At 40.8% G+C, this 13,906-nt stretch overlaps 1 protein-coding gene across 1 annotated transcript in view; it reads right to left on the bottom strand.

Moving 5' to 3' along the window:
- SYNJ2BP (synaptojanin 2 binding protein) overlaps positions 1-12,732 on the bottom strand; it is a 36,639-nt gene extending 23,907 nt beyond the window's left edge. Inside the window, exon 1 of the mRNA XM_007472921.3 lies at positions 12,513-12,732. Within this exon, the coding sequence (XP_007472983.1) occupies positions 12,513-12,576 (64 nt within the window). The 5' untranslated portion in view covers positions 12,577-12,732. The remainder of the gene's footprint in view (positions 1-12,512) is intronic.
- Positions 12,733-13,906: the final 1,174 nt, after the last annotated feature.

The following is a 13,906-nucleotide window of genomic DNA, read 5'->3' on the forward strand; positions in this document are numbered from 1 at the left end:
CTAGACTCTTGTGGTGGCCAGCAGTCAACAGCAAAGGTCCTCAGACGCCATCTAACTCAACTCAAACCCAACCGAAAATGGAGAGCCAGACTGGGGGGCACATGCTAGACAAGAGAGGAGTGCTATGAGCCCCACTCCTCCCAGCTAGGGCACTGGCAACAAACCACGTGACCTCCCAGGGCTTTGGTCTCCTCTCCCCTCACAAGGAGGGTAAAAGGAGGTAATTTGATCTGTAAACCTTAAAGTGCTGTACAAAGGGCAGCTATTATTCCTAATCTCTCCCGTGTCTTTGCTGGGAGAGCATCTAGCTTCTATCCAGCAAAAGGGGCCCCAACCTCCCCCAGAGCCTTCTCAAGACTGGGGCTTTTTTTTTCCTAAGTGAAGCTAGAATCAGCTTCCATGTAACTGGTGCCTAGCATACTGGGACCTGGCAGAACAAGCCCATTCCCTCTTCCAGATGACAGATCTTCAAATAGTTTAAAACTCTAAGCTAAGCATCCTCAGCTCCATCAATGGAACCTCAGTAGACTCAGAGTCCTGCTCCTTCCTCCTCTGAATGTGTTCCCCCTGTCACCATCCTCCAAGTAAGAGGCTAAAGAGAACTCAACATGATCCTCCAGTGGGGCCACCCCAGACCACAGGCCCACTGGACTATCCCTGGTGCTGGGCTCCATGTCTTCCTTGCTGTCAGTAACATCAGCTTTTCTTGGTTGGACTTGTAATCCACTAAAATTCCTAGATCTTTATCAGAAGAATTCCTCCACAGACCCTTGAAGCTGATGATTAGAACAGAAGTATAGAAATAGTCTTTTTCTCTGGGCAACTCTGATTCCTCACCTCATTCCTCTGCATGACTATTTAAAATCTGAACTCTCTTCTCAGGCCTTCCATCCCCCATTTCCAGGTAGATGCAGCCTTACATCACTGAGAAAACTGAGACTTCTGGCATGAGCTTCAGCTCCTTCTCTCTAAACCTTGAAACTTCTCGATTGTCATAGTCTCCTGCCCTTCTGCCCAAATCCTTAACACCCTTAATCTTGATCACAGTTAAGTTTTCCTATGCACAGAGCGCTTCCAGAATCTCCAACAATCATGATTCTTATATTTTCCATCTTCCCTTCCCTTCTTTTTTCCTCTCTCCTCTCCTATTGCTCCTCTTCTTCCTTCCCTGCTTTCCTCATCCTCCCTCTCTCTGTCTCCTCTCCTCTTTTTTTCTCCCTCCCTCCCTTTACCTCCCTTTTTCTCCCTCACTGACTCTCTCTCCTTCTTTGTTGGTCTCTCTTCCTGTTTCTCTCCTCCTCCCTTTTTCTCCCCACCCCCTCCCTTATCTATCTCTCCTTCTCTATCTCCGTCTGTCTGTCTGTTTCTCTTTCTCTATCTGTTTCTCTGTCTCTCTCTCCTGTCTGTCTCTCCTTTTCACTCTCTCTCTCTCTCTCTCTCTCTCTCTCTCTCTCTCTCAACTGACTCCTTTCCTTATAAACAAAACAAAAAACTCCAAAATTTTCTCTTAATCCTGTTTTCCCATGTTCTTCAACATTTCACCACCAAACTTCTTAAATAATTAGGCCTGTGTCTTCTCACCACCATTTATTTCTCAGGCTCTTGGCATCTGGCTTCTGACCCTGCAATCCTACTGAAACTGCCTTCAGAGGTCTCCAAGGAATCTCTTATCTGCAGGTGCAAAGGCTGTTCCCTCCTCTATAGGAAACGTCATTCCTTGAGCACTTGCCCTTGGCTTTGGAGAAGCTAACCTCCCCTGGTTCTGTTCCTCATGTCTTTCTACCAGCTCTTCTCTCCTCCTCCCCACCCCTGAACCATTTATATTTCTCATCATTTCTACCTCCACAATCTTCCAAATCCAATCCTTCTCTCTAGAATATTATTAATCACTGATACCACTCTGGTGGTATCTATCTAGTACCCTCCTCAGAAGAAATAATTAAGTGTAACAGATTTGTAAAACATTAGAACTGAAAGAGGGTGGCTTGAAGTCCACTAGACCTTAGAAATCATCCAAGACCCAGAGAGATTAAATAATTTGCCCAGGAATGATGAAGATGATTTCAGAAAAAGCTGGAAAGACCTACATGACCTGATACAGAGTGAAATAAGCAGAATCAGAAGAACATTGTGCACAATAACTGAAATATTATAGGATGATCAATCGTGAAAGACTTAGCTACTCTCAGAAGTGCAATGATCCAGGACAATTCTGAGGGTCTTATGACAAAGAATTCGATCCACCTCCAGAGAAAGAACCATGTGAGTCAGATGCAGATCATATTTCACTTTAGTTTATTTGGGTTTTTATTTGGGGGGGGGGGGTTAATATGAGCATCCTCTTACAAAAATAAACAATATAGAAATATGTTTTACACAATAATACATGTAATAACCCAAATCAAATTGCTTACTATCTCCAGGAAGGGGGAGGGAAGAGAAAGAAGAGGACAATTTGGATAAGTTCAGTAAACTTAGGTGGAAAATTGTTATTACATGTAAATGATAAAATAAAATATCTTTACAAAAAAGATAATAATAATTTGCCCAGGGTCACAACTAGTTCATGACAGAGGTAGGCCTAAAATCAATGACATCACTCAGTCTATGCAACTCTACCCTACATTTGTCACAAGCCATCAGGACATACTTAATAGGAGAAGCATGGAACAGCAGGCAGCATGAAGATTTTAACTCCCTTAACACTTCCCTTCATGCCTGAGTTTCACAATGTGGCACCACTTTTTCAGCCTTATCTCACACAGATTTGAACCAAGCAGCCAAACTCACTGAACCACCTCTACTCCATCTAGGGGTGACACTTGGGCCATATCCTATACTGGGAATGCCCTTTTTGCCATATTCACCTACTGAAATTTTACCCAACTTTTAAGCCCACATGCCTTAAAGCCCCAGTCCCAGGCAGTAGTAATCCTTTCTTCTTCAGATCCCATCTAGTCCTCAGTTCATACCTCTTTTAATCAATCACCACACACCATTTTTATACTAGTTTTGTGTGTGTGAATATATGTATATACTATACACCCCCTACATATATGAATATATATACACACATATATAAAGTGTATATTTCACTAGGGCAGAGATTCTGTTTTCCTGTTCTCTGGCTCTGTCCCTTGCACCTACCATGGTGTTTTGCACACAGACAGTACTTCATAAATGTTTACTCAAGAACACTGTTTGGAAACCCTTCCTTGTCAGATTGCTTTTGGTAGGAAGGCCAGCCCTACTCATACTCCTCTGTCCTTGCCTCCCAATGATTCTCAAAGGAGCAGCTGCAACACCCCAGTCACCTAAGAGCAACAGAAAAACAGAGTAATAAGAAGGGGCCTTTGTAGCTCAGGAGGAGAATCCAGTGAGGTAGGAAGGAGAAGCTGGATGGGTCAGCAGGCAGGAAGCTAACAGGAAGGCCCGGTGGGGGGGTCAGCACCTACAAGCCAGTCCCCAAGCTGGGCCTCTGCAGGGAATCAGGGCCTAGCTACACCCACCTCAGAGCACAGGAGCCACAGAAGGAAGTCCAGCTGATTCAGTACTTTCACATGCCCAACAGGCTACTAACCATCTACACCAATAGGAAAGGGGTTCAGCACCCCACTTCTAGCCCAGCCTTTAGAGCCACCATCCTGAGAATCAACTCCTAAGGAGAAGGGGTCACAAACTACCAGCCAACTGCCACTCACCAGGCACAGATGGGCTAACCTGGCTAAAGCAGAGGTGAACTAAGGGAGGAGTGAGAGGCAGCACACGCCAGGCAAGCCAAAATGCCACCACCACTCAACCACCATCTCCCCTCAGAGTCTGACAGAGCCCGGGCTTCTGAACCCAAGAACTTCTGCAACAGCAATGCTAGTGGCCTAGGAACCTCATTCATCATCCTGGGAAAGATAATGAAAAAACAAATATATATATAGCACATCCTATCAAAAACTATACTGGAAAATAGCTTAAGAAGTAAACATTAAGCCTCCTGGAAACCAGGAACAAACAAAAAACCTAGACACTCTGTCTTAAGAAATCATGAAAACTGCCCAGGTTTATTAGGACCAGAGGAAAAGAAAAATAAAAAGAATCCACCAATTGCCTTCTGAGAGAAACCTCAAACTGAAAATTCCCACTAATTTTATAGCCTGAAATTCAAAGCTTCAAGATCAAAGGAAAAAATACCATAAGTAGCCACAAAGAATTCCAATACCAAGGAACCACAGTTAGGATCACACATGACCTACCAACAATTAACTTTAAAAATCTTAGAATATGATAAACTAAAAGGTAAAAAGAGAAAGGCTTTCACTGAAAAAATTACTTACCCTGAAAAACTACAGGAGAAAAAAAATGGACCTTTAATAACGCACTTTTAAGTACTTCTAAAAAAAGACCAGAAAGAAGTAGAAACTCTGAAATATAAGCACAATAGTCAAGAGAAAGGTTATACAATATTTGACAAAGGGGAAGGATCCAAATAATGATGAAGAACTTTTATTCTACTAGGGATAAAGGAAATGAGTATTCTTTCACAATCTCATTGTCTTTAAAAGTCATAGATGGGGGCAATTTGGAACTATGCCCAAAGGGAGATAAAAGACTGTCTGCCATTTGATCCAGCCATAGCACTACTGGGCTTGTACCCCAAAGAGATAATAAGGAAAAAGACCTGTACAAGAATATTCATAGCTGTGCTCTTTGTGGTGGCAAAAAATTGGAAAATGAGGGGCTGCCCTTCAATTGGGGAATGGCTGAGCAAATTGTGGTACATGTTGGTGATGGAATACTATTGTGCTAAAAGGAATAATAAAGTGGAGGAATTCCATGGAGACTGGAACAACCTCCAGGAAGTGATGCAGAGTGAAAGGAGCAGAACCAGGAGAACATTGTACACAGAGACTGATACACTGTGGTACAATCGAAGGTGATGGACTTCTCCATTAGTGGCAATGCAGTGATCCTGAACAACCCGGAGAGATCTACGAGAAAGAACATTATCCACATTCAGAGGAAAAACTGTGGTAGCAGAAACACAGAAGAAAAACAACTGCTTGACTACATGGGTCAAGGGGGATATGGCTGGGGATGCAGACTCTAAATGAACGTCCTAATGAAAACACCAACAACATGAAAATGGGTTCTGATCAAGGACACATGTAATACCCAGTGGAATTGTGTGTTGGCTATGGGAGGGGTGGAGAAGGGGAGGGAGGAATAGAATATGATTTTTGTAACCAAGAAATAATGTTTGAAATTGACCAAATAAAAATTTAAAAAAGAACAATAGTACCACCAAAAAAAGTCATAGTTGGAGTTCAATATGAAAAACACAAGACTTTCCAGTAATTTAGTCCTAGTTTTGTTACTGACTTTATTGTTATTGACTGTAAGGGAAGAAAGAAAAAGAAGAGGGAAAGGGGATTCACAAGAGGAGAAGTAAGAAAAAATAGGGAGGAATAAATAAATGGGAAGTTGGGGTAAATACATACACAGGAAGGAAGCAGTCAACTCATGATCTCAATCTCATCTAACTTGGGTAAAAGATTGGACAAACATAGACACTCACATATACTTTACAGAAGTGGGAGTCCACAGATATGGAATATTGCATATAATATACTTTTTGTTTTTTATTAGTTTTATAGGTCCTTTTTTCTTTTTTTATTCTTTATTATAAGGTATGGATCTCTGGAAGAAAGGTTTGGGGGACAGATAGAAAAGGAAATGTAGGGGGCAGCTGGGTAGCTCAGTGGATTGAGAGTCAGGCCTAGACAGGAGGTCCTAGGTTCAAATCTGGCCTCAGCCACTTCCCAGCTATGTGACCCCGGGCAAGTCATTTGACCCCCATTGCCTAGCCCTTACCACTCTTCTGCCTTGGAGCCAATACACAGTATTGACTCCAAGACAGAAGGTAAGGGTTAAAAAAAAAGAAAAAGAAAAGGAAATGTAAGCAGTGTTAAAACCATAAGATTATCAATAAAAATGTATTTTTTAAGTTAATCAATGGAACAGGGAGGAAACTGAATACAATAGCAAAGTTTTTGTTTTAAAAAACTACAATAACCTAGGACACAAATTAATAACTAATAAAACAATCTGGGAAAATTGAAGAGGAGTCTGTGAGAAATTATACTCAATTGAATTGATATCTCATATCATATAAGATAATAAAATACAAATGGACACATAACCTACATATAAAAGATTATTTCATAAACAAATTAAAAGAAAATGAAAGGAAATATCTTTTATAACTATAGATAGGCCAAGAGTTCTTAACCAATCAAGGAGTAGTGAAGATTACTGGAAATAAAATGGACCATTTTAATAACATAAAATTGAAAAGCTTTCACACAACAAAGGCAATGGATTTAAAGTAAGAAAGAAAAACAATTAGCTGGGGGAAAAACTCTACAACAAACTTCTCTGATAAAGGATTCAAGAAATATAGGAAATTGATATAAATAAAAGTCAAAGAGTCATTCCCCTAATAGATAAATAGTCAAAAGAACAGGAAGTTCTCAAAGGAAAAAAATCGAAGCCATCAACAAATTCTATGAAAAAATGCTCTAAACTCAAATTAAAACTACTCTGAGGTTACACAAATTCTATGAAAAAATGCTCTAAACTATTCTGAGGTTACACAATGGCCCCATCCAGTGTATTGGATGTGGGAGGAGAGGAACAAAGGGGCTCTGATCTAGCATATGGTAGAGCTATAAACTGGATGGGTCACTCTAGAAAGCAACATGGAACTATTTCCCAAAAGTTACTAAACTGTGCATAGCCTTTAACCCAGTAATACCACTTAAAGGCATTATACTCCAATATGATCAATGAAAGAGGGAAAGGACCTATATTGTCAAAAATATTTACTTTTTACTATAGCAAAGATCTAAAAGTAAGAGAGTCATCATTTGGTGAATGACTGAACAAGTTATAGAAGAGACACATTCAAAGAAAACCGAAGACCTGCAATAACTGAGTTAGAGTAAAACAAAAAGACCCAAGAGAATAATCTATACAAAAACTATAATACCATAAGGAAAAACAATTTTGACAGATTCAAAAACTCTTAATGCAATGTCCAACCACAGATCCAAAAGACTGACGATAAAGTGTGCTTCCCACTTCATGGCAAAAGGGTAATGATATATTAGAAGCACAGAATGAAATATGCATTTTTAGACAATGAACAGATTTGTTTTGTAGGACTATGCTTTTTATTCCAAGGAAGAATTTATTTTGGAGGGGAAAAGAAAAATTTTGGGGGAGCAAATGCGACTAACGCTGGCGATACAAAAAAAAAGATTTCAATGAAGCATGTTTAAGGAACTCCTCAGAGGGAGACAGTTTAAGCAGAACAATTTTGGAACTAATTTGAATTTATTACATATTCTGAAAAAACAGAAATACATATCGGAGATTCAGTTTTTCACATATGATCCCCCTTTTCAATTCTTCTATATATAAATGTTCATGTCTGTTGATAGTTGTCAAGTTCTGGATAACAAAAAAGTTAAAATTAAAACCCCAGAGAAAAATAGGCTGAACCCAGATTAAACCTTGTGACCTTTAAAGAATTCTTTAAAATCTGCATGCTAACCATCCTAGGCTAACTGGACATCAGGAGAACTGGGTTCTACTTCCAAGTTAGATAAGATGATCTCCATGGTTCTGCCCAGCAAGGATCCTTCTGCCTAACAGAACACCCAGTATGGCCCTTGACCTGCCATTCACTGGCAAATAGGCCTTCCTTCCCCATCATGGGGCAAAAGGTTTGCCAAAGCTCCTTCATCATACCTCTAACATCTGAGGTTGGGTATCCCGCTTTCCATAAGCCTTGAGATGAATCAGTGTGCCAAAAACTGATATTAAAAAATAAAAAGGTAAAATAAGTCTCAATCCTCAAGGAGCTTACCAGATATGTTCAGGATAAATTGAAGAAAATTAACAGAGAGAAGGCATTAGTTTAAAGAGAAACCAGAAAAGGCCTCTCACTTAAGGTGGGATTTTGACTAAGACTTAAACAAAGCCAGGAAAGAATTCCAGAAAGAGAAGAAAGCTAGTGAAAATACACAGGAAAAAAGGCATCCCCAGCTGACTTGGTAGCAATATTGCATTCTTGGATGACAGTGAATAAGAGTTCTTATCCAGATCTCATGGAAAAGGGGAGCAAGTCCCTCAGCAAAGGACTCTAAATGGGAAAAGATGCTTCCAGGAATGGGGAGGTCCTGGCTCTGTGGAGAAAGGAACACTGAGGGATGCTAGTATAGAATAAATTCTGGTACTGGCCCAGGACAAGCTGCATTCAAGAAACTAATTTCAGTTTAATTATACCAATAGTATTCCCTATCTCTCCCAGACTAGACCTGCCAGAAAAGGAAATTAAATTAGTCTGTCATGACCTTGTTGAAACCACTGTTAATGCTTTTGTTTCTGTGTTCAACTCCCCTATGGATCTACTTACTAATCCAGGGACTTTACAAAAGAAAACAATTCCCCATGGTCATGACTTCCTCATTTGTGTTTTCTCTCCCTATTGGAATGTGAGGTTGTTGACGGAAGGAACTGTCTCATTTTTGTATCTGGACCCTCGGCATTTAATCACAGGGTTTTTATTCATTAAACACATTCTTTTCTGTTTGTGGAGGAAGAAGACAGTGTTGGTCCTGGACCAAGAAGATCTGAGTTCCAATCCAGCTTTTGATAATAACTAGTGTGATCCTGGGCAAGTCACTGAACTTGTCTGGCTTGGTTTCCTCAATTTTAAAGTGGGGATAATAACAGCACCTACTTCTCAGAGTTGTGAGAATCAAATGATGCAATCTTTGTAAAGTGCTTAGCACAGAAACTAACACAAAATAGATGCTATATAAATGCTTATTCCCTCATCCCCTCCCCTCCATAGTGGAAATGAGAATCTGAATCCCCTGAGTCTTACTTCCATGTTCTTGCCTCCTCTATAGCAAGCTGACTCCCTTAATCCTGCCACCTGTAACTCCATTTCCCATCTATCCATACATCCTGACCACCATACTTTCCCTACATAGGATTTGATAATAAGAGGGAAGAAAATTTTTAAAAAATAATTCGTTGAACAGCAGATAGATACCCCAAATGTGATGACTGGGTAAAGTTTAGAAGTCCATATATTGTGCTGTACTAGAACACAAAATGTAATAAATCCCCACAAGAAATCAGCTAGGAATTATTCACTTACAGACAGGAGACCTGGTATAATACAGAAAGGAAAGTATTCTGCACATTGCCTGCTCTCATCTTTGCCTTAATCTGCCTTATTCTTCATACATGTACATGCACACACATCCCAGATTACTCACTTCCCCTTTTCATCTATGGGGAACTGACTCAGGAAAAGAATACAAACAGGAACAAGGAGCTCTGATTTTTCTGTCCCACCTATGCTAAAGACTTGCTCTATGACCCTGAGCTAGTCACAGTTCTCTGGACCTCAACTTCCTTATGTCTAAAACAAACTAATTGAATGAGATAATATCTAAGGTTCCTTTCAAGATCAAAAATTAATATTAGTTTGTGACATCTGGCTCAAGATCAAGCTAGAACAGACTCCAGATCACTGCTGATAATCTGTAGCAATCGCTGGATCACCTACATGATTAACTGAATTTTCAACAAAGACCTTGGGGCCAATCTTGCTCATTCTCTACCATTCCCCAATGGAGGTCCTTTTAGTTTTCTTTCCTTCTAATCCTAATCCCACCCACCCCTTCTCCCTTTTTCTCTCTCATTATTCTTTTCCCTTGCCTTTGGTCTTCTGATGGCATTGCTTAGTCACTCCACAGGCACTGAGGGCTAAAAATTCTGTTAACTCACTCTCAACACCAATTCCCATCTTCCTGGGACCCTAGTCTCCAAAGTAGGGGCCATGGCCTGATTCAAGACCAATCACAAGGTGAATCCTATCCCACAGTGAATTATAGGGTTTATTTTCTATACCACATTACCCCAACACTCTCCCTCCTCACTCCTCTATGCATGGGCCCCACCAGAGTTCTCTCCACCAGCATATCCATCCTCTGTCCCTCAAATTTATTTCAGGGCTTCAGCAGGCATCCCCTGGAGAAGGGCATGCCATCCTTCCAGGTTACCTCAGTGTCATCTTCCACTCTCCACTCTCCTTCACATACATGTCTAATCAGTTGCTAAGTCTTGTCATTTCTACCTCTACAACACTGCTCTCAAAATGAAGCTACCATCTTAGTTCAGGCATTTCACTTCTAGCCTGGATTACTGAAATTAGTTCCTTCTTGCTCTTTCCTCATTGAATCTCTCCTCAACAAGCTGCCCAATAATTTTCCTAAACTGTAGGTCTGGATAGGTAACTCCCTTACTCAATAAATTCCAGTGGCTCTTGTATTACTTTGGGATCATTTATTATTCCATATTTATCTTGTCCTTTTTAAATGTCTATTTTCCCTGAAAGATAATATAAGTAACTTATAGAATTATAGTAAATGCATCTAATTTATAAGTAAATATACATATTTGAGGAGTGTATGATTAAAATTTTTTATTGGTAGTGATGTGCAATCTAAAAGTCTTGAGAAAACTGACCTAGAGAACCAACGTTTTAATTTTTTTACTGAAAAAGGTGTGCAAATCAAAAAGTCTAGAGATCACTGTCCTAGAGAATCAATACCTTAATTTTTTTTTTAAACCTTTACCTTCCATCTTAGAATCAACTGATTCTAAGAAAGAAGAGCATTAAGGATTCCTATTAATGGGAGTTGTGACCTAGCCAGGGTCCCGGAGCTAGGAAGTATATGAGGCCAGATTTGAACCTAGGACCTCCTATATTTAGGCCTGGCTCTCAATCCACTAAGCCACTCAGTTGCCCCTACCTTAATTTTTTTTTACAAAAAAAAAAGGTGAGCAATTCAAAAAGTCTAGAGACCACTGTCCTAGAGAACCAGTCTTAATGTTTTTTACTGAAAAAGGTGAGCAATTCAAAAAGTCTAAAGACCACTGCCCTAGAGAACCAGTGTCTTAATTTTTTTTACTGAAAAAGGTAATTCAAAAAGTCTAGAAATCTCTGTCCTAGAAAAACAATACCTCATTTTTTTTTAACTGAAAAACGTGTGCAACTCAAAAAGTCTAAAGATCACTGTCCTAGAGAACCAATTCCTTCAGGATAAGGGAAACACAACTCTCACTCTTAACAGGAAGTTCATTAGTCAAGTAGAAAATTCGAGTGTGGAAACTTTCTGGAGTGTTTGCTGCTCTCTAAAGGTCTAAGAAAACCAGGCAAAATCATCTTTCTAATTATTAAACTATGTGGAAGTGCGATACAATTTGGAGATGCAAACAAGTAGGAAACGGCATCTTAAAGGAGGGCAAAAATCTCTAGATGTACTGTATGCAAAACAATTAAGGGTCAGGCACTAGCCACCAAATTTCCCCTGTCACTGCTACTTCTTAGAAAAGATGCTGGCTAAGCTGCTTAGACTGAGAATGGGGCTGGCTGTACCGTGAAGTCTATTTTCAGAGAGTTCAATCAACACTCTATACTCCTCAGGTTTAAGTGACAGTTTCAAACCCCACCCCACCCCCCAGGAATGCCCCTTAAAATTAGCGGAAGAATTAGGGTGAGGGTTTGTACGGGCTATAAAAGCAAGTGGGTGGTCTTCCTGAAAAACCATCAAGCAAAGGGTTAGAGACACCCAGGTCCTAGTTCTAGTTCTGACACTTCAATTATCTAGACTGTGTGACCTTGGGCAAATCACCTCTGGTCAGGCAGTTTCCTCAATGTGTAAAAAGACGGGGTTGGCCTAGGAAGGTGATCTCTCAAAGTTCCCTTGCCCGTTGCAAATCTTATTTAAACTCGTGGATCTACTGATTGATTCAATCGATCTACAAATTTTGGGTTAGTAGTTTGATTTTTGAAAAAAGAATTTATACAAGGGGATAAATGGATTTTCATTTTAGATTCCGAAGAATCTCCGCAACAGATTTTTTTCTAAATAAAAACCTATTTAAGAGGGACAAGGCTATCTTCACTCATTTTGTTTTGGGGGAGGGGGATCCTCATTCCTACACTGCACGGTCTGCCACAAGGGAAAAGGAAGGCTAATGGGACCGGGAGGAGTGTGGGGATGATGAGGCTGCTCCAGGTGAGTGACAAAGGGTAATATGCACCACCACCCCTTTTTCCCCCTCCCTCTCTCGGGAGCCGCACGGATGTTCGGGCAACTCGGACTTCCAGGTTGCGGACAGTACGGGAGGGGACAGGAGTGGGCAAGGGGCTCCTCCTCCAAGCGCGGTCTCCAGCTGAGGACAGAAGGTTCCCGGCCAATGATATCCCCTCCAAAGAGGTTAAGAGAGAGGTCCCCTGGCTGGGCCAAGGAAAGGCTGGGGAGAGACCCCTGCGGCGGCGGCAGCGTGGGGAGCCTAAGCCTGCACCTCCCCTCCCCCCTGCTCCTCCCCCACATCTACACACACACACACACCCAGCTCCCGTCAAGTACCTGAGGGTCCCCTGAAAAGGTTGATCTCTTCTTCCGTGACCAGATAATCCACTCTTCCGTTCATGCTTTACCCAGGACCCAGGGTTTTCCACCCCCCGACCGGATTCACCCCCCCGTAGTGTTCACAGGACTGAAGGTGAAAAAAAAAAAGGCGCCCCAGCTGCAGCAGCAGCAGCACTTTCAGTTTCATCAGCCGCCCCGGACAGGAAGAGGAGGAAGGGAAGCACGGGGAACTCTGGGGAACGTAGTTCCCGGCTTCTACTCCCCCTCCTCTTCCTCCTTCTATGCGTTGCACTGTGGGTTGTTTATATTAGAAGTTTTTGTTTGTAAAATAAGAATATAAACCCCATGCAAACGGCACCCTCTATATTTCTGTATACTTTGTGGTTCATTTGATCTTCACAGTAACACTGGGGAATTTTGTAAGAGGGGAAACTGAGGCAGAGTCGGTGGGTTAATAATAGCGACAATAATAATAATCGCTAACATTTAGAGAGCACTTACTTTGTGCTAGAAACTATGACAAGCCTTTTACAATTATCCCATTTGATCCTCACAACAAGCCTAGGAGCTAGATGCTATTATGATGCCGATTTTACAAATGAAACCGAAGGGGAAGAAATGTTAAATGATTTGTCCAGGGTCACACAATGCCTGAGATCAAATCTGAACTCAGGTCTTTCTGACTCCTGTTCTTTTCTGTACTTAGCCCAGTACCTGGTAGATAATAGGCTCTTAAATGTTTTTTAATTGGAATTTTTTATTCTACTTGAGACCTCAATTTCCTTCTATATAAAAAAGGATGCCTTTTGTATCTACTAAACAGGGCTGTACAAGGCCCAAATGAGACAAATATGTAATCCATTAAATTGCAAACTCCTTGGAGGCAGAGATCATCTTTGGTCTCTTTTTGTATCCCCAGTGCCTAGCACATAGTAGGCGCAATATATTAGTGGAAAGAATAAATAAATCATAATGGATTTATTTAAATGTTTATTAAGGTGAAGGGAGAGGGGAATAAGCATTTACAAAGCATCTGATCCTTTACAAATATTATCTTACTTGATCTTCACAATGACTCTAGAAAGTAGGTGCTAAGGGCAGTAGATGGCCCAATAGAGAGAGAGCCACACCCCATGACAGGCTCTTCTGCCTTGGAACTGATTTTCAGTATTAATTTTAAGACAGATTGTAAGGAGAAGAAGCAGGAGAAGGAGGAGGGAAGGAGGAGGAAGAAGAAGAAAATGTTAGAATATACATTTTACAATTGATGAAAGGGAGGCAAACAGGTTAAGTGACTTGTTCAGGGTCCTAAAACAATATTTATATTCACATCTTCCTGACTCCAGGCCACAGTGAAATTTAAAAACTTTAAAACTTAATAGAAATATTAG

The sequence above is a fragment of the Monodelphis domestica genome, chromosome 1 (genome assembly GCF_027887165.1).
Source record: "Monodelphis domestica isolate mMonDom1 chromosome 1, mMonDom1.pri, whole genome shotgun sequence".
Taxonomy (NCBI): domain Eukaryota; kingdom Metazoa; phylum Chordata; class Mammalia; order Didelphimorphia; family Didelphidae; genus Monodelphis; species Monodelphis domestica.